Source organism: Saccopteryx leptura, chromosome 3, assembly GCF_036850995.1.
Source record: "Saccopteryx leptura isolate mSacLep1 chromosome 3, mSacLep1_pri_phased_curated, whole genome shotgun sequence".
NCBI lineage: Eukaryota > Metazoa > Chordata > Mammalia > Chiroptera > Emballonuridae > Saccopteryx > Saccopteryx leptura.
The window spans coordinates 168,615,657-168,636,081 of NC_089505.1; the positions used below are offsets into that span (position 1 = coordinate 168,615,657).

The 20,425-nt window shown below is 35.7% G+C and overlaps 1 protein-coding gene across 1 annotated transcript in view; it reads left to right on the forward strand.

Annotated features, from left to right (window-relative positions):
• HFM1 (helicase for meiosis 1) overlaps positions 1-20,425 on the forward strand; it is a 130,684-nt gene that overhangs the window by 57,364 nt on the left and 52,895 nt on the right. Inside the window, exons 19-22 of the mRNA XM_066372671.1 lie at positions 1,193-1,273; positions 7,223-7,314; positions 8,661-8,767; positions 8,867-8,914. Coding sequence (XP_066228768.1) covers positions 1,193-1,273; positions 7,223-7,314; positions 8,661-8,767; positions 8,867-8,914 — 328 coding nt within the window. The remainder of the gene's footprint in view (positions 1-1,192; positions 1,274-7,222; positions 7,315-8,660; positions 8,768-8,866; positions 8,915-20,425) is intronic.

Genomic DNA, 20,425 nt, shown 5'->3' on the forward strand with positions numbered 1-20,425 from the left:
TATCCTTACTTATATCAGAAATAAATTAGTTTCATATCAGAAATGCACATAAGCATTAGTTAAAAGCTAAAAAACCATCTGTTTCTAGGTCCTTTTAATACCTAAAACTATGTTACTTATTATTTGTGTATTGATTGCTTTCTTCAGTAAAAAGTTTTATCGAGAAGGAACCTGTCTTGCTCACTACAATAAACTGAAAGCTTAAAATAGTGCTCAGCATATAAAAGCATTCTTCTTTGGATGATGAATGTTAACTTAATAGTGGATAATTAAGAAAATTAGCAAAAACTTCAAAGCCTTATTTAACAAAACAACTAAAACTATCAAGCTGCTTAAGCAGTATTCTTAAACTAAAGTATTTCCCAAAGAAGCTCACCTTCTAAGGGTTGTGTTTTTGTGAGCTGCTACTCTATTTAAGCTTGAACAGGTTCTGGTAATCCAACTCCTTGCTCTGAAAAAAATTTCAATCTCCTGGGCATTATAGCATGGGACAGAAAGAGCACTCTAAGCAACAGTCTACTTCAGTTGCTCTGATCCCTATCAACCACTGAGAGTGACTTGCATTGCTTCTTATTCAGAGGTTCCTTCCAAGTACAGTAGTAATACTGGCTGGCATCTTCAGATATGTTACTGAAAGTAAATAACTAAAAGCTTGAGTTAAAGTGGTTACCTTAAGAGAGTGGCAAGCTCTGAGGTTGAAAAAGACTGATGTTTTGGGTACAATCTTAGAACTATTTGACTCTTTATAGTTGGTGTGTATATATCTTTGATAAAAATTTTAAAAAAGTGGGGGAGAGCCACTGTCTTATTGAACTTTGACCTACAACAAATTCCTTAGCCTATTTTTTATTTTCCTAACTTGTACATGAAATAATATTAATACTATCTACCTTATTGTGTTATTTTGATGATTAAATGAGAAAATACAAATATATCATTTTAAAAGCTTAAGTTGTAAATGATATTTTATCAGTTATTTTTATTATTTGTATTATTGTTGCTATTAGAAAATCTTTTTAGCATATTACTCAGCTCTTTTATTTAAATGAACTTTTTCTTACCCCTTAGGTAGATTACAGTTCTTCCCAGAACAATACACAGAAACACAACTTTAGCATATTCAAAATAAATTCTATTTTGTGCTGCTTCGTTATTTTACTGAAATAAAAATGTATTTTCTACACTTGAACAGAATTATGTTTGAAGAATCTGAATGATTTATCATCTCTGGACTTGATAACTATGGATGAAGGTGTTAATTTCAAACCAACTGGTAATTTTTTCATTATTGCTAGTAAATCTAACAACTGCTAATTTAAGACTAAGATATTTTTTTCTATTAAATTTAGCTGATGGTAAAATTATATTGTGATTTTAGTTCTCAACAGGGTATCATTAACATGATGAATTTATATAAGAATCATTTATAAAATTATTGAGCTTCTTTCTGACAGGTATAGAATTTGTCTTGACTGATTCTGGTGACTTTTAGAAGAGCAAAATACTCAAATTTTACAGTTGTTTCAAACTTATTATAACTTGTAGATATCGTTTTGCCAGTTCTGAATTATTCAAACATTGATTATCTGAATGGTTATTTATGTTCTTTCTCTCACTCTCTTTCATTTTATTTAGAGTATAATAGAAGAGAGCGAGAGAGACAAAGAATGTTTATAGTTTTTAGCACTCATGATTAGAAATTTATTGAGGTATAATATTGACTTCCTTATTTCAACAGTTTAAAATAAAATAGCTGAATGTAGCTGAATTCTCAGGAATAGAGCATACAGCACTGTACATGATGGTTTTTTTTTTCTTTTTTCTTTTTTTTTTTTTTTTTGCATTTTCCTGAAGCTGGAAACAGGGAGAGACAGTCAGACAGACTCCCGCATGCGCCCGACCGGGATCCACCCGGCACGCTCACCATGGGGCGACGCTCTGCCCACCAGGGGGCGATGCTCTGCCCATCCTGGGCGTCACCATGTTGTGACCAGAGCCACTCTAGCGCCTGAGGCAGAGGCCACAGAGCCATCCCCAGCGCCCGGGCCATCTTTGCTCCAATGGAGCCTTGGCTGCGGGAGGGGAAGAGAGAGACAGAGAGGAAGGAACAGCGGAGGGGTGGAGAAGCAAATGGGCGCTTCTCCTGTGTGCCCTGGCCGGGAATCGAACCCGGGTCCTCCGCACGCTAGGCTGACGCTCTACCGCTGAGCCAACCGGCCAGGGCTCTTTTTTTCTTTTTCTGAAGCTGGAAACGGGGAGAGATAGTCAGACAGATTCCCGCATGCGCCTGACCAGGATCCACCCGGCACACCCACCAGGGGCGAAGCTCTGCCCACCAGGGGGCAATGCTCTGCCCACCAGGGGGACGATGCTCTGCCCCTCTGGTGCGTCGCTCTGTTGTGACCAGAGCCACTCTAGTGCCTGGGGCAGAGGCCAAGGAGCCATCCCCAGTGCCCAGGCCATCTTTGCTCCAATGGAGCCTCGCTGCAGGAGGGGAAGAGAGAGACAGAGAGGAAGGGAGAGGGGGAGGGGTGGAGAAGCAAATGGGCGCTTCTGTGTGCCCTGGCCGGGAATCGAGCCCAGGACTTCTGCATGCCAGGCCGACGCTCTACCATGTACATGATGCTTTTTTACTGAATCCTTCTCTAGGTGTAGGTCGGCCATGTATTTTGCCTAGAAAGTATGTATTATGCAATGCCCAATGTTTGGACATTTTGCCCTTGTGTTTATATAACTCAGCAGCCTCTTGTTATATCCTACATCATCAAGCTACTTAAAAAATCCCCACAGTGTGTTTTATGTATGTATGTATGTACAGTTTTATGAGGAATTTAACATGTCTTTTTAACTGTGGTAGTATTTTTATTAGGATTATTGTTTAGATTAGTGTTCTTTATAAGGTGGCATGGATTTTTTAGTAGTTCGCTTCAATACTTTTTTCCATAAGCTCTGTTATACTTAGTATACAATTTTACAGAATACAATAATTCATAGGAATGCATATACTGTATATTTGGTTTTAAACCCTCTCCTATAGGCCCTGGCCAGTTGGCTCAGCGGTAGAGCGTCGGCCTGGCACGCGGGGGACCCGGGTTCAATTCCCGGCCAGGGCACATAGGAGAAGCGCCCATTTGCTTCTCCACCCCCCCTCCTTCCTCTCTGTCTCTCTCTTCCCCTCCCGCGCTGGGGATGGCTCCTTGGCCTCTGCCCCAGGCACTAGAGTGGCTCTGGTCGCGGCAGAGCGACGCACCAGAGGGGCAGAGCATCGCCCCCTGGTGGGCAGAGCATCGCCCCTGGTGGGCGTGCCGGGTGGATCCCGGTAGGGAGCATGCGGAAGTCTGTCTGTCTCTCCCCGTTTCCAGCTTCAGAAAAATACAAAAAAAAAAAAAAAAAAATTTAAACCCTCTCCTATAAAAAAACCTTATTTGTTCTTTGGTGCTTTGTTTCTTGTATTTTATTTAGCTATTTTAGTTGCTTTCAGAAGAGGTTTGGTTCATAATTACTGAGCCTGCCATTAATGTATCGATAGATGGAAATCCTTACACAGTATTTCTCATCAATTCTTTTTTATGACTTCTTGTTCCTACATATTACTAATATTTTCTATCTTGTTCAGTATTTACTTTTTGTATTTAAATTCCTAGCCTTTATGTTTTAATTCTACTTCCTACAGCTTTTGGTTTTTAAATTTTTTATCATAATACTCAGGTATCTAGGTATTTTTGTTTGTATGCTTATGTTCTTGTTGAAGTTTTTATTCTACCTGGTAATGTGTATAAGAGGAGGACTCAAAAGGCCAAGTCTTCGAAGGATTAATCTTGCAGCTACACTGCAAGATGCTTGAAAAGTTAATAAACTGGGTTGCAGATCAAACCTTTATAGGAAGGAGAGAGATAAGTAATGAAAGAAAGGAGGAGACTTTGCAGTCCTAAAACCATTTGGCAAAGCTAAAGGGAGTCTGCAAGTCAAAATTGCCCATCGGTGGAGTACCTTGTTTTATAGGCCTACCTCAGTATTCCTGCCATACTCAGTCATTAGTTTGGAGCAACTTTGAGAAGTGTGATCTTGGTATGAACATGATGATAAATTCCGAACATAGTAGCTAGGGCCATCAGTCAGAGACACTTGTTGCAGTAGGATATGTGAGAGGTGCATTCTGGTGACTTCTTACTCTACTGCCAACCCCCAACTGTATAACTTTTACTTTGAAATATCCTGAATTTGTAACTGAGATTATTCATCATTCAATGGCTATATTGATAGCAAGTTGCTTATTTCTTCTCTTCACTTGCATATTTTTTTATGACAGAGACAGAGGGAGAGACAAAGGGACAGAGAGGGACAGATAGACAAGAAGGGAGAGATATGAGAAACATCAATTCTTTGTTGCGGTTCCTTAGTTCATGATTAATTTCTCATATGTGCCTTGACCAGGGGGCTACAGCAGACCAAGCGACCCCTTGCTTGAGCCAGCGACCTTGGGCTCAAGCTAGCAACCTTGGGCTTCAAGCCAGCTACCTTTGGGCTTAAGCCAGCAACCAGGGGGTCACGTCTATGATCTCATGCTCAAGCCAGTGACCCCGCACTCAAGCTATTGAGCCTGCGCTCAAACTGGATGAGCCTGCACTCAAGCCGGCAACCTTGGGGTTTTGAACCTGAGTCCTCTGCGTCCTAGTTCGATACACTATCTACTGCACCCCCGCCTGGTCAGGAATTTTTAAAGATTTCTTCCATTCCTTCTACTTTCTTCATGGCTCCCTTTCTATTTTTATACCTTACCTAAGAAACCTTCATTCTCACTAAAAAATCAGCAAGTATCAAGTCTTTTACCAAAACCTTTCATTTTCTCTAGTAGAGAAATAGCCTATATTAATTTATAAACACTTAGAATAAGAAGAGCATCTTTAAATATATCCTAAAATTTAATGCATTAGTTATCTTGATAACCATATTCTAGATATTTCACACACTGCTCTCAGAAGCTCCATTTTATGAACCATGGAATTACTCACATTTTTGCTGAATATATTCACCAGGCTCCTAATTGAGAACATGGCTTTTAAGCTGGCCTTGCTATTTCTCTATTCCTGATTCTTATTCTATCTTCTGTACCATGGAATATCTAAGTGTAATGAATGCCAAATTCTCCCCTTCTTTAGCAAAACCTGTAGTATATTTATAAATGTTAACCCTTTCCTAGAGAAGCAGTATGCTATTTTTCTCTTCCTAGCTGTTTTCTGTTTCACAAGTCTGGAAGGCTTTTGTAATGTTTTTGACAATTTATCATTAAAACCAGTAACCTTTTCATCAATTACTTTCCCTTCTTCTATCCACCACCCTACCCCCAACCAATTCAGTGTTCTATTTCAAATTATACAGTGTGTCTGTAAAGTCATGGTGCCCTTTTGACCTGTCACAGGAAAGCAACAAAAAACAATAGAAATGTGAAATCTGCACCAAATAAAAGGAAAACTCTCCCAGTTTCATACCTATTCAGTGCAGTTCAATGTGGGCTCACGCACAGATTTTTTTTTTTTAATTATAATTTTATTTTTTTAATGGGGCGACATCAATAAATCAGGTTACATATATTCAAAGATCAACAAGTCCAGGTTATCTTGTCTTTCAATTATGTTGCATACCCATCACCCAAAGTCAGATTGTCCTCTGTCACCTTCTATCTAGTTTTCTTTGTGCCCCTCCCCCTCCCCCTTTCCCTCTCCCTTTCCCCCCTCCCCCCGTAACCACCACACTCTTATCAATGTCTCTTAGTTTCACTTTTATGTCCCACCTACATATGGAATAATGCAGTTCCTGGTTTTTTCTGATTTACTTATTTCACTTCGTATAATGTTATCAAGATCCCACCATTTTGCTGTAAATGATCCGATGTCATCATTTCTTATGGCTGAGTAGTATTCCATAGTGTATATGTGCCACATCTTCTTTATCCAGTCATCAATTGATGGGCTTTTTGGTTGTTTCCATGTCCTGGCCACTGTGAACAATGCTGCAATGAACATGGGGCTGCATGTGTCTTTACGTCTAGATTTTTTAGGGATCCATAGGTAGCTATCCCGTATAGCCTCTACAGACTCATCACTGACTGATGGCCTACCAGAACGAGGTTTCTCCACCAAACTGCCAGTTTCCTTCAACTGCTTATCCCAGGGTACTGTTATTCCTATGTGGTGGCACTTCGTTATAAACGCGCTGATATTCACGTTGCACTTTGGTCACGGATTTGAATTTAGCGAGCCACAGAACACACTGAATTTTCCTCTGTACCATCCACATCTCGACTGGCATGGCCGTGGGCTGCTCCGCTATATACACGGTGTTACATCATCATCTGCGCATGCACACATGCTGCCACATCATCCTACAGAAACTAGGAGGGTTTTCCTTTTATTTGGTGCAGATTTCACATTTCTATTCTCTTTTGTTGCTTTTGTGTGACCGGTCAAAAGTGCACCATGACTTTACGGACACACTGTATTCAAACTCCAATTTAATTAAAATATTGCTCAAGAATTTTAAGTGGTTCTCTTATTTTACAAATCAAATCTAAAATGTAAAGTCTTTTAACAGCATTTCAAGGCTCTTTCAGGGCTTCTGTAGTCTACCATTTATCATGTTTTGATAATGAAAGTAGCAACGTGTCATGTTAGACACTGTGCTAAATACTGTATATGTATTATTACCTTTAATTACAATGTACATATGATATATGTGTGTGTATTATTCCTATGTTACATTAAGAAACTGCTAAAGTAACCTGCATATGATCAAGCCATATATCTCTAGTGACAGTCTTTTTAACCTTACTTTTTTGATAAGTCTTGATTTTACCTGAGGTTGTAGTGGCTTTCTTTCTTTTCTACCAAGACATATTAGTTAACTTTTAAATCCTGCTCAAGACCCATTATCTCTAGTAAGCCATCTCACACTGACCATTTTCTTAGGTTTAATTTCCTCTGTATTTAAGTTTATATATTTAAATATTATCAACTGGACTTAGTTCTCTAGTTCATTTATTTTGTGTCTGATTATCCTCTAACCAACCTATAAGTTCAGAGACTGCATCTTCTAGATTTTTTGTCTTTTGTCCCTGATGTCATTAATGGGCAAAGAATAAATGTTAAAAAAAATTATTGTTAAACTCATGAAAAAGCAAGTTGTTCAGTTGATGAAGTAAATATTTTTCCTTTTTTCCCTATAGAGACAGGAAGGTTGATGGCTTGGTATTATATTACATTTGAAACAGTGAAGAAATTTTGGACAATCAGTGGAAAAGAAACTTTATTGGATCTGGTAAATTAATTTTCACTAGAAAAGAAATACATAATGATATAGTGTAAAAATAATAATGGGGAAACAACTAATTTGTATATCTCATGTGATTTAAGAATGAATGAGCCCCAAAGAAAGCATTTCTAATAGTGCTTATGTTTTCTCCTTATATATACTTGATTATGAGATATGCATTACTCCTTAGAATATATTTTCAATTGTATCTCTGTATCAGGGCTAAAAAAATTTATATACATACCCAAAGTAGGACTGGTAACTACCTTTCAACTTCACTGATAATGTCAGTGACATTGGTAGTGGCTACCAGGTGTAATATGTTGAGAAAGATCTGAGATGATATGGCATGATATATTAGGAAAGTCTGCATGAGTGAGGGACAATGAAGGACACATGTGCCATATACTTGCAACTCTCCCCTGAACCTTTTGCAACAGTATAACAATAACAGTAGAAATAGAGTGTTGGTGATAGACAGGAAAAAAAGAATTGTTCAGAGAAAATGGCAGTAAAAACAGGTTATACTAAGATATCAACAGTGGCAGCAACTTTGTAGCTACAGCAGTGGATAGAACCATAGTCATGTTGTTGGTACCTGGTACCTGTATTGGTGCTTTCTCCTTTTACTGGGGACATGACTGTGGGACAAAATACTTATATTTATTCTTAAATTTAAACCATTTATTTTTATTTGAAATAGCTAAGTTGACTATTTTGTAAGATTATTATAATAAAAATTGCATAAAAATTGGTGAAAAGTAGGCTTTATTTACATGTAAAATTATTTTTAACTAAGAAGAAATCAAGAGTAGAAAAACTCTTAATATTAACATTAATTCATTTGATTTTGAGTTCAGTACACATGTAGGAGAATTAGGATAGGTGTTAGTTTCATTCTACAGATACGAGTAACCAAAGCACACAGAATACTTTGCTCAAAGTCATCTGGCAGATCTACAATATTTAAAGCATTCTTTCCATTAAAATGTTAGCCTCTGTAGAAATAATAATTTGCAAACTATAAAAGGGTGATTAATAATATAATAGTAGTATCAAGAGCTACATATTAAAAATTTCATTTTGTTATTAATCTTTACAGTCTTAGTCTTAGTATCTAGCACAATGCCTGGCATATAACAAGTCTTTGTAAACAATTGTTAGTAAGTGAATGAGTGAATGAATGAATGAGTCCTTAAAGAACAAAATGTATAAAGCAAAATTTTAACTCTGTTATGCCAAATGATAAAAGCATGATATCTCAAGGCAACATGAAAAACAAATACAGAGAAAGTGGATGTGAGGAAAGAAGAATGGACATAATTAATTGGACAAATGCTGAAATTTTATAGGTCAAAATGATAGCCAGCTGCAATGAATTTCTAGATGTACAATTGAGGATAAATGAAAAGAAAACTCTGAATGCTTTGAACAAAAATCCAAATCGAGTAACTATCAGGTACAGAAATAAAATATATTTTAAATAATTTTTAAAAGATTTTATTTAGTTAAAATAAGTAATAATAATAGAAATTTTTCCTTGTGTTTTTATTTGCAGATTTCCAATGGAAGGAAAAATTAAAACAATGGAAATGAAAGTAAATTGGTAAAGATAATTGTTAAATGTCTTAAAATACTGACTACCTGTTTATGATTTCTATTTATAAAGGTTTTTTATAGTTTTAAATTTTATTTAAAATTTTTCTTAATATAGAAGAGAACATAGTTTCATTAAAAATGAGTCAGAATATAGATGTAAAATTAATTTATAAAAATTCAAACTAATTAAAATAAATGGTTGTGATTTTTAAAAATCAACAAATATTTATTGAGAGTGTATTCTGTTGAGGCAAGATAGATGGAAGAAAGAAAATATGCTTTTCATCAGGAGCTCTCAAGTTAACTTGAATGAGAACTATACACGTAGAAGTAATGGACAGCATGAAAACAGATGTAATAAATGTCTTTTGAATGATAGTAGCATTCTTGGAGAGACAAATAGTAAAAGCAAAAGCATGGGAAAAGAAATGCATATGTGACAGTGGGATGAATATTCTGCCAGGAATGGGAAATTTATATAGAGGAGAAGTAATTGGAAGAGTAAACAGGTTACATTGTAATTTGTAGTGCCTTTTACACAGTTTGCAATCATAAATTCAATGATATGCTATGCCAGATGCTTTGTTTTCTGAGTATTTAGATCTTAGTGTTAAGCCTTTTGAATTAGTGGGTGCAATTGCAAGTAAAAAGATTTTTTTATGTTGTCAAATCAGCCAAATAATTTTTTCTTCCCTAGCTAGAGGTCACTCTTTCTCTGGATACTTCCTGACATCTCATTGAATTTTATCCCCCAAACACCTGATGTCTCAGAAGCAAACTTCTCACTGTTGTATACAATTTGTAATCCCAGTCAGTAGCTTGGACAACAGAAGTTAATGTTCTGTTTCTTAGCTGTATTTCTCTAGAAATTCCAATTCCTCAGAGGTCATTGTAGCCTAATCCTCTTATTTTACAAATGAAGTAAGTGCTGCCCAGAGAAGTTGTGACTTGCTCAAGGTTATGTTGCTCTACTGGAGACTGAGCTAGCACTACACCTAAGATCTCTTGATTCAATGTTTCTTTCTGATACATGTATTCTGTTGCATCAACTGTTGAGTCAAATCAACATGTTTTCTACAAACATCTTCTTGAGAATTCTCTATTTGCAACTTTCATGTTTTCTTTTATCTTGCATTAAATTGGATCATGCACTCTTTTGATTGATTTAAAACTTAAAATTGATGGTTTTATAATTGCTTTTATGCATATTTGTTCTCCATTATTGTTTCCCACCTTTATGCATCTACTTGAACATGGCCAAGGAGAGAGAATGTGTGTCTGGTCTTTCTTGGTTTCTTGTTTCCTTTTTTTTTTTTTTTTTTTCAAGTGAGAGGAGGGGAGATAGACTCCCTCATGCACCCCGACCAGGATCCACGCAGCAACCCCCGTCTGGGTCTGATGCTAGAATCAGCCAAGCTATCCTCAACACCTGAGACCTACTCTCAAACCAATTGAGCTACCGGCTACTGGAAGGGAAGAGAGAGAGAAGGGGAAGAGGGAAGGGAAGAGAAGCAAATGGTTGCTTCTCATGTGTGTCCTGACCAGAAAGCCAACTTGGAATATCTGGCTGATGCTCTGTCCACTGAGAAAACCGGCCAGGGCAGTATGGGGTCTTTCTAAATCCAAGATGTTCAGTCTTTTGGTGGGTGATGATGGCTAACAGTTACCACTTTTTAGTCTCCCTCATATTGCTGTTACTTTGCTGAATTTCAGATGTTAATCCCCATAAATTTTTTATCCCTTAAATTCTTGCCCTTTGCTAGTATAAATGGTGCTGAAATGAACTTTCTTGTATTTACACCATATTTTTCAAGGATTTCTGGTTAAAAGAGTATATACATGAAAAGATTTAGTGTGTAATGCCAGATTGCCTTGGAAAAGGCTTCTCTGACAGTTCCCATCCTCAGTGTAAAAAGGACTATTTTCATATGTCCTCCAAATACATGTTTTGTGTCTTTGAACTTCTGCCAAAAAATTTTAAATTTACTTTAAAATTTTAAAATATACATACAGTATTTGGTTTTATACAGAAAGGAATATGACTTAGTTGTTCAGTTTGCATTCAGAAATGCAATGATATGCTATGCTGAGTGTTTGGTTTAGCATATAGAATTAAATTATTAGGGAATATACATGTTATTGTACTTGGTTTTATATAGAAGTTTTAAATTGCTATAAAATCATATATGCTAGCCTCTTCCTTATGATTTCTAGGATTTTCTTGTTTGGAAGGTCTTTTATATTCTGTATTTCTTAGAATAGCTTCAAATACATCAAACAGCAACAAAATGAATTAACAATAGTTTAAACAAGATAGGCTACTTCGCTTTCACAGAATGGATAACTCAAAGTAGGTAATCCAAGGTAGAAATGGTGGCTTCATGTTGTTAAGTACTCGAGTTCCTATCTTTCTGTCCTGCCATTTCATGCATGACTTTTATTTCAAGGTAACCTCATTGTTCAAGATGACTGCTAGAGCTTCAGCCATTACATTTTAATATTTTTTTTCTTTTCTGTAGACTTCTTGGAAGTCCCAGAATCACTTTTGCTTCTAATTCCTATGTGCAAGGGAGACTAGAAAATGTCTTAGTGATGTGTACCTAGATTAAAACTGGGATTCTGTTATTAAGAAAGAAAGATAATACATGCTGGTAAGAAAGCAGTCTCTGCCATGTATCCTAGGATCATTGGACTTTCCCCATCATTTCTTCTAATACTTTAAAAATCATTTTTTAATTTCCTGTAAGCTTTTTATAATGCATCTGAAGTAATTTTTCTGTATGGTATGAGTAAAGACGTTAATTTACACTGCTCACAAAAATTAGGGGATATTTCAAAATGAATATGAAGTGATAAAAAAAGAAGCATTTAATTTTTTTTTTTATTAAACAAGAAAATCAGAAAAGCAAAGGACAAGTCAAAGAAAGTTGTTCTGTTACACAAATGAGATGCAAAACCAACTTTTATTTCATTGGTGAAAATGCACTATACAAAAGACTGAAAGTACTGGAGTATCTGCATGTTCTCTGATCCCCTAATTTTTGTGAGCAGTATATTTTGTTCCCCAAAGATAGTCAGAAGTGTTAATGAATAATTTAGTTAGTCTATTTATTTTGTTGCTGTGACAATACCACATTGTTTTACTTGTATTGCATTTTTGTTATCTGGTAAGGCAAATCCCTCCTTATTGTTCTGTAAAAAATGTTTTGGGCTATTCCTGCAGTTTTCTGCCTATGATCATTATAAACTTTAGATCCTTATGAACTTTCAGATCAGTTCATCAAGGTCTATAAAAAGTCCTGTTGAATTTTTTTATAGATCAGTTTGGGGAAGAATTCTTCTTACAATTTTTAAATAATTTCTACCTAGGAATATTGCGTTTCTCTCCATCTATTCAGATCTTTATGTCTTTCTGTGATATTTTATATTTAATTTTTTAGGTTTTATATTTTTTGATAGGTATATTGGTATTTTATGTTGTTCAGTAGCATGAACAGAGTCCTTTTTTACATAGAATAGCATTGCATTTTATGATCATTCATTGATGGTATATAAGAATGTTATTGGCTTTCTAATTTTTTTAAAAAAAATTTTCATTGATTTGAGAGAGAGGAAGTTGTATACTCATTGAGTGCTTCTTCTATGTGCCAATGTGATGCTTTATCTACTGAGCCACCCAGCTAGAGAGCCTGGTTTTTTAATTTTGATGGTTTTATCTGGCTATCTCGCTGAACTTTTTAAAACAGTACTAGCGGTTCTGTTTTGCTAGATTTTCCTAGACACAATTATTTTACCTGTAAAGAGTGATTTCTAATAGTTATTCTTTTGATTTCTAATAGTTTTAACTTTGTTTTCCTTAACTTGTACATGACACCTTTAGTATACTGTTCTCTAGTTTCAGAGAGCAAGCAAACATCCTTGTCTTATTACTATTTTTAGTGGTCAAGTTTCCCGTGTTTCACACTAAGGGCTTTCTGACACTTTTGGGTTAGGTTCTGGGATTCATCAACCATTTGCTCAATTATTTGTAAAATCAGATTTGGATTCAGGATAGAGAGGTAGCAACCCCTTTTAGTTCACCACAGTCACTAGATCTGAAAGTTGGGTTTCTCTACAATTTCATTTATGTTCGTCTTTATAGGTTTTCTAACTTTTATTGAATCAATTTTTTATTAATTTATATGTTCCTGAGATATCGTTCATTTTACTTTGCTTCTTAGTTTTTATGACATAAAGTTTTGTTTTCTAATAAGTTAAAATTTCCTCTGAATATATCATGAGTCTTTTCTAGTTTCTAATATTATTTGTGTCATCTTTTCCTTAATTAGATCTGCAAGGTTTCTCTATTTTAATCTTTTTAAGCCATTTTTTAAATCTATTGACCAGGTTTAATTGTTCTATTTATTTTGTTTTCTTATCATTTGCTTTCTATTATTTTCTATTTCATTAATTTCTGATTTTGTCTTTTATTCCTTCTACTTCTTTTTAATTGTACATTAGCTCCATTTATTCATTTTTCTATAAAATATTTAACACTACAGATTTTCTAGGAAGTGACACTTTGACATTGTTCTATAGATTGTCTAAATCTTTGTATTCTTTCTAAACAGTTAATAATTTTAGTTTTAATTTCCTTTTTAACAATTATTTAGGTTTTAAATTTTTGAAGTAGTATTTTATTTTTAAAGTAGTTTTGTAAAAAGTCATTTTTTATTGTTAATTTCTAATTTTATTGGATTGTAATTAGAGATGTGCTTTATGATATTTATTGTGATTTAACTTGATGCTTAAGATACATGGTCAAATCTTATGATTGTTTAATGTGAATTATAAATGAATAAAAATGATTTGTTTCCTAGGCACTAAGTTGTATATTAAGTAGAATTTGCTAATTATGTTATTCAAGGGGAATTATTACTCATTTTTCATGTGGAGTTGTATTAATCAAGAGAGAAATTTATTACATTGGAAAAGGAAAATATAGCAAGATTATATAAAGGATCTAGAAATGTGATGTCAGGTAGTTCAAGGGAATATATACACCATGAGTATATTTGGGAAAGCAGACAAAAAAGGAGCAATAAACAGAAAAATGACATGTCTAATTATCTGTGGCATTGTGGGAATGAGTATAATAAATTCAGGAGGGATTATGCAGTGAACAAAGGAACAAATCATAAGGAAATTATCTACACAGGATAAAATACATGGAAGTTGTTTAGACATTTATTAGGTACTATAGACCTGTTGGCCAATATGTCCATATTAGCTTTCTTGACCTGACTTGAAAAAAAATTTTTTTTTCATTAATTTGAGTTGGGGGGTGGGAGAGAGAGAAAAGGAAACATCAACTCATTGTTCCACTTAATTGTACACTCATTTATTGCCTCTAATATGTGCCCAAACCAAGGATAGAACCCACGACCTCATTGTGCTAGGAGGACACTCTGTCCACTGACCTATCTGGCCCAGACCTTTCTTGTCCTGTCTTGTCTTCACTGCTGTAGATGGAAGGGGGAAGAGGGTTGATTAGAAAATCAAGTAACTGTCCTATCAAATGATATTGCTTTTAATTCTATTCTGTTAAATATTAATACTATACTTGTTTTACTTAGTATAGCTTTTTATTTTTTATTCTTAATCTTTCCATATTATTTTATTTTTAATATATAGATAACATATAACTAGATTTTTGTCACTTTTTAAAATCTAGTCTCAGAATTCTTTTAATTGAGGAAATCAGCTCATTCACATTTATTATAATTACTGATATGTTAGTGTGGTAGGCAGTTAGGCATGAGCAGAGCAAGGACTCATAGGCCAGGAACAGAAAGTCACCAGGGCAGAGAGCCCCAGGTGCCTAGCAATGGGCAAAACTTGGAAAATTAAGGACCTCACCTCCATGGTGACCTTCCTCCCTTAGCTGGTCATTTGGTTTAATCCCCCTGATTTCATTTCGCTGGTGGTATGGTTGGGATCCTCTCCTGACCTTTCCTCCCCTAGCATATCGCTAGTCATGTGGTTTTAGATCCCTTTAGCGGGGGAGTATACAAGGGGTCTGGAGAGTAGCCCTTAAGCATTAAGCCCCTAGGACAATGAGGTTCTGACCCATGTCAAATACATCTAGGTCTCAGTTGTATTTCAGCTCCAGGTGCAGAAAAGCAACAACATCAGACAAGTGATGCCACAGCTGAGCTCAGGATCAGCGGCATTGACTAATAACCTCCTGCCATGGCACTAACCAATCAGTGGAGAACACAACCCTAAATTTAAGGACATACCTGGGGAGCTGATAAATATTCTATGGAAATCCTGCCCTGGGACTTTCCCTAAGATTGCCACCATTTTTATTTTTATTTTTCTTAAGTGAGAAGGGGAAGGCAGAGAAACAGACTCCCACATGCACCCTAACCAGACTCCACTCAGCAAGCCCCCTATGGGGCAAGGGATGCTCTGCTTATTGGGGGCTGTTGCTCCATTGCTCAGCAACAGAACTATTTTAGTGCCTGAGGCAAGGCCATGGAACCATCCTCAGTGCCCAGGGTCAATTTGCTCCTACTGAGTCATGGCTGCAGGAGGAGAAGAGAAAGAGAGAAGGTAGTGGGGAAGGGATGGAAAAGCAGTAGGTCGCTTTTCCTATGGGCCTTGACTGGGAATCAAACCCAGAACATCCATGTGCTAGACCAACACTCCACCACTGAGCCAACTGGCTAGGGCCAGATCTCCACCCTTAAAAGACCATAGGTTGGAGGACCCAGCACTCTAGCCCTCTCAGAAGCATGCCTGTGCCTTTCCCCTAATTTTCCTCTTCTTCCCCCCACATGTATTTTCCTTGTCTCTATCTTTCTCCTAAGCTCTCTAGGGGACCCCATGAGATTTGCAGCCAGGGACTGTGGCAGTTGTCCTGGCTAACTCTGCCTGAACCTGTCTCCAGGGTCTGCTTTTCTCTAACTTTATTGCTGCACAGCCAATAAATTCTTCCTTTACTTGCTGTACTTTTGTCTCTTGATTGAATTATTTCATTCAAAGTTAAGAATCGAGGTCTCATTATTTCTTCTGGTAACATTAGAACTTACTCTTACGGCATGCTTTCTATTAATAATTAGCACGATTATTGCTTGTTGGCTCTTTTTTTCACTCAATTATTTTTCTTCTGCCTTTTCTTTTTGCCTCTTTTTAACTATATCAAGTTTTCTTTGTTATTCTAGGTAGCTCTTCCTTTAAAATTTTACATTACATATGTAGATTTATATTTCTTTGCCAGTGATTGGGCATACCTCAGAGATATTTCAGTTTCACTTCTACACCACTGCAGTAAAGCTAATATCACAATGAAGTGAGTCATAAAAATATTTTAGTTTCCCAGTGCATATAAAGTTATGTTTACACTATACTACAGTCTATTAATTATACAACAGCATTGTCCAAAAAATGTATATCCCTTAATTAATTTAAATACTTTATTGCTAAAAATGCTAACCATCATCTGAGGCTTCAGAGAGTTATAGTTTTTTTGTTGTTGATGGAGGATCTTATCTTTAATTTGTAAAAAAAAAAATACAGCATCTGTGAAGCGCAATAAAATGAGGTACGTCTGTATAGAAAAAGAACATGTTAAAACTTTTCCATATAAGACAAAATTTTTATCACATTTTCACTTCCCTCCTGGTCTCTGCATTGTTCAGGTCGTGTGAGATTTTAGGTCCAGATGGTTCATTTTACTGTGCATTAAAAATGATAAACTTACCTAAATTTTTTCACTGATTTCTTTTTTTACTTTCTGCTTTTAAAAATCTCTGTCTTCCTTGTCCTTAGATTCATAGTTTTTCTTCTGGATACAATCTCAAGTAATTTTCTAAGTCTTTCTAAATATTTGTAAGCCTGACTATATATATTTTGTCACTCTGTTTGAATGAGTTTGGCTGAATCATCAGAACTTTTTCTGTGATAATGGAGAAAATAAAATGGAATAAACATTGCTAAGAATCATTTAAAATAGAGTCAGGAGACTATTAAGGAAATGGGAGAGTTCACATCTTGTGCCTCAGTTCTTAGAGCTTCTATTGAGTTGCTAAACCCTTTGCTAAACTCAGCTCAAGGCAGAGCCATAAACATTCTGGAACAACTGTTATATGAACATTTAGGGACTTTAATTCCTTCCTTGTAGCTTTTACATCTCTTATTTGCATATTGGAACTAATCAATCTTTGTTAAACTAGCCAGCAGTTCCTCATTTGCATAAAATAGTTCAATAGTGTTGTTTTTGCCTTTATATGCCTTGCCTTTCTCTGTTCTCTCCGAAGTTCAGTTTAGGTTGCTGCCTGAGTATGTGTCTCACAGATTGCAATCCTTTTGCTCAAGTAGATGCCTTTTATTCTTTATTATAGCCTAACCCTCTTCTTTGGTTAATATTTGATACTGTTCTTGCATTTGTTCTTGGTTATTCCATCTGTTTTCAGTCCTTTACTAATAGTATTTTGTTTCCTTTTTGGAATAGTAAGATAATTTTTATCTCTGTTCGGAAATAGCACCATGAAACTTTGGGAGTATGTCTTTATTTTTACTTTTTGCACAGTACTCTGAGAACCTTAATATGTAGACTTGTATCTTTCATCAGCTCTGGGAAATTTTATTTTATTATTGAATTTAATTATTCTTCTCTGTTCATTTCTCTGTCACTCCTACTAGGTGAATGTTGAAACCTATGACTCCTCCACATTTTATACTTTCTTTCTCTTTTTATCTCTTTGCTTTTGTTTTTATTGGCTCTTAAAACAGTACCTTAGCTTGCTTAGTCATCTTTCAAACTAATTTGCTCTTCATCATTATCTGTTGAGTTTTTTCAGTGATAAAATTTTTATTTTATTGTATCTCTACTTGACTTTCTAAAATGTATGTGGTATTTCTAACCTCTCTGAAAATACTAATTCTATACATCAATTATACTTATTTTGAAACTTTTTTTTTATTTAGACAATTAATTTTAACGGGGGTGACATTGATTAATTAGGGTACATAGATTTAGAGAAAACATCTCCAGGTCATTTTGACATTTGATTATGTTATATACCCGTCACCCAAAGTCAAATTGTCTTCCATCACCTTCTATTTGGTTTTCTTTGTGCCCCTCCCCTCCTCCCACTCCCTCCATTTCCTCCCTTCCCCTCTCCAGGTAATCATCACACTCTTGTCCATGTCCCTGACTCTCATTTTTGTGTCCCACCTATGTATGGAATTATATAGTTCTTAGTTTTCTCTGATTTATTCACTGATTTATTTTTTTCTGATTTATTTTATCAGTATAATGTTATCAAGATCCATCCATGTTGTAAATGATCCTATGTCATCATTTCTTATGGCTGAGTAGTATTCCATCGTATATATGTACCACATCTTCATTATCCAATCATCTATTGAGGGCTTTTTGGTTGTTTCCATGTCTTGGTCACTGTGAACAATGCTGCAATGAACCAGGGGCTGCATGTTTCTTTACGTACTAGTGTTTTTGAGTTTTGGGGGTATATACCCAATAGAGGGATTGCTGGGTCATATGGTAATTCTATTTTTAACTTTTTGAGGAACCACCATACTTTCTTCCATAACGGTTGTGCTACTTTACATTCCCACCAACAGTGGATGAGGGTTCCTTTTTCTCCACAGCCTCTCTCCAACACTTGTTATTATTACCTGTCTTATTGATAATAGCTAACACTGGAGAACAATTTTTTTTTTCATGTTCTGTTGCATGAGGTTTTAGAACTGCTTCTATATATTTCTGCATTCCTGATTCCAAATATGAAATCCATTTCTTGGTGCATGCTCTACTTTTTATGCAGTTTTAATTTCTTTTTGTTACAGTTAATGGCATACAATGGTTTTAAAATTGGAGTTAAAGGGCAATGACTCCTGGATTGAACATAACCACAAGGCAGTTAATGTTTTACAAGCATCACTTTTACATAATTGTAGTTGTTTTTAAATGTAAAAAATTACTATCTGATAAAAACACCCTCTTATTTTGTTTTAAGATTGAATCATGGCTTCTTCGAGTAGGCATAAATGTAAGAATAGTCCTGACACCTTCTATTATACAGCTAGTGCTTGACTTATAACCATGATTGGTGTCAACAGATCGGTTGTAACACGATTTGGTTGTAAGTTGAGTAGGCTATATGTACAGTACTGTGAAATGATATAAAAATCTTTAAGTCATATTTTATCATAATTTTCTTTCATTATTGTTATATATGTACCGAGTCTGGGATAACAGTTGAAATGGTGCACGCAGAGTTGGTAGTGCTGCCAGAAGCTGGTCTGCACTGTCATACGCCCGGCTGGGCAACGCTTGCACTGCCAGACGCAGAGCAGTCATGGCTAACAATTGTGGTCGTAAAGTTGAATGGTCGTAAGTTACATAGGTCGTAAGTTGATCAATACCTGTATACGTGGCTATTACACACTTCAACGTCAAAGGCAATATTTCATCATTTGTGACACGTGCATATATTGCCTATTTTCAGTGGTTCCAATAGGTTATTTAACTCATCTGTGAGAAGATGACAATGACATAAAAATTGTCCTCGACTTTCTGAAGTATGAGGAGCATAACTGGATCATTTGTGTGGATCTTAAAATGGTAAATTTCCTGCTAGGACAACAGAGAGGTTTCACGAAGTATCCTTGCCTTCTGTGTTTGTGGGACAGCCGAGCTCGGGAGTAACTCTGGACACAGAAGGAGTGGCTGAAACGTGAAGCTCTGGAAGTAGGGATGCAAAATATTGTGAATGAACCTGTAGTTAATCGAGACAGGATCATTTTCCCCCCACTTCACATCAAACTTGGCTTAATGAAGCAATTTGTTCAGACTTTGAATAGAGAAAGTGAATGCTTTCAACATATTATTTCTACTTTTCCTGCCTTGTCTTTCAAGAAGATAAAAGCAGGTGTATTCAGTGAACCTCAAATTCGAACCCTCATACATGATGAAGAATTTGCCGGGAAGATGAGTAAGGAGGAGAAAACAGCATGGCAGTTTTTTGTGGCAGTTACTAAGAACTTCCTTGACAACAAAAAAGCAGAAAACTATGAACTTCTGGTTCAAAGGATGCTATTGGCTTTCTGCGACATTGGATGTAACATGAGCGTTAAGATTCACTTCCTGACAGTCACCTTGATAAGTTTCCCGAAAATCTTGAAGCTGTTAGTGATGAGTAGACTACTGATGGAGCATCAAACAAGATTGTCCTCAACAAGTACACAAATGCAAGAGCTACAAACGCAAATTTTTGCCTGAATAGAATTTAAATAAGTTTGGCGCAAATTTTATGATTAAAATAAGTGTTTTAATCTGTTCTATTTCAAAATTGTAGACAAATTCTGATGCAGTCATATCTTTTAGTGTATTAGTGTATTTACTGCATTATATGTTATTATATTTTCATAACAATGATGCCCAAGAAGACATTCTACGTCATTATGCTAAACTAAATGTTGAAAATTTGCAATAAGATGAAAACCT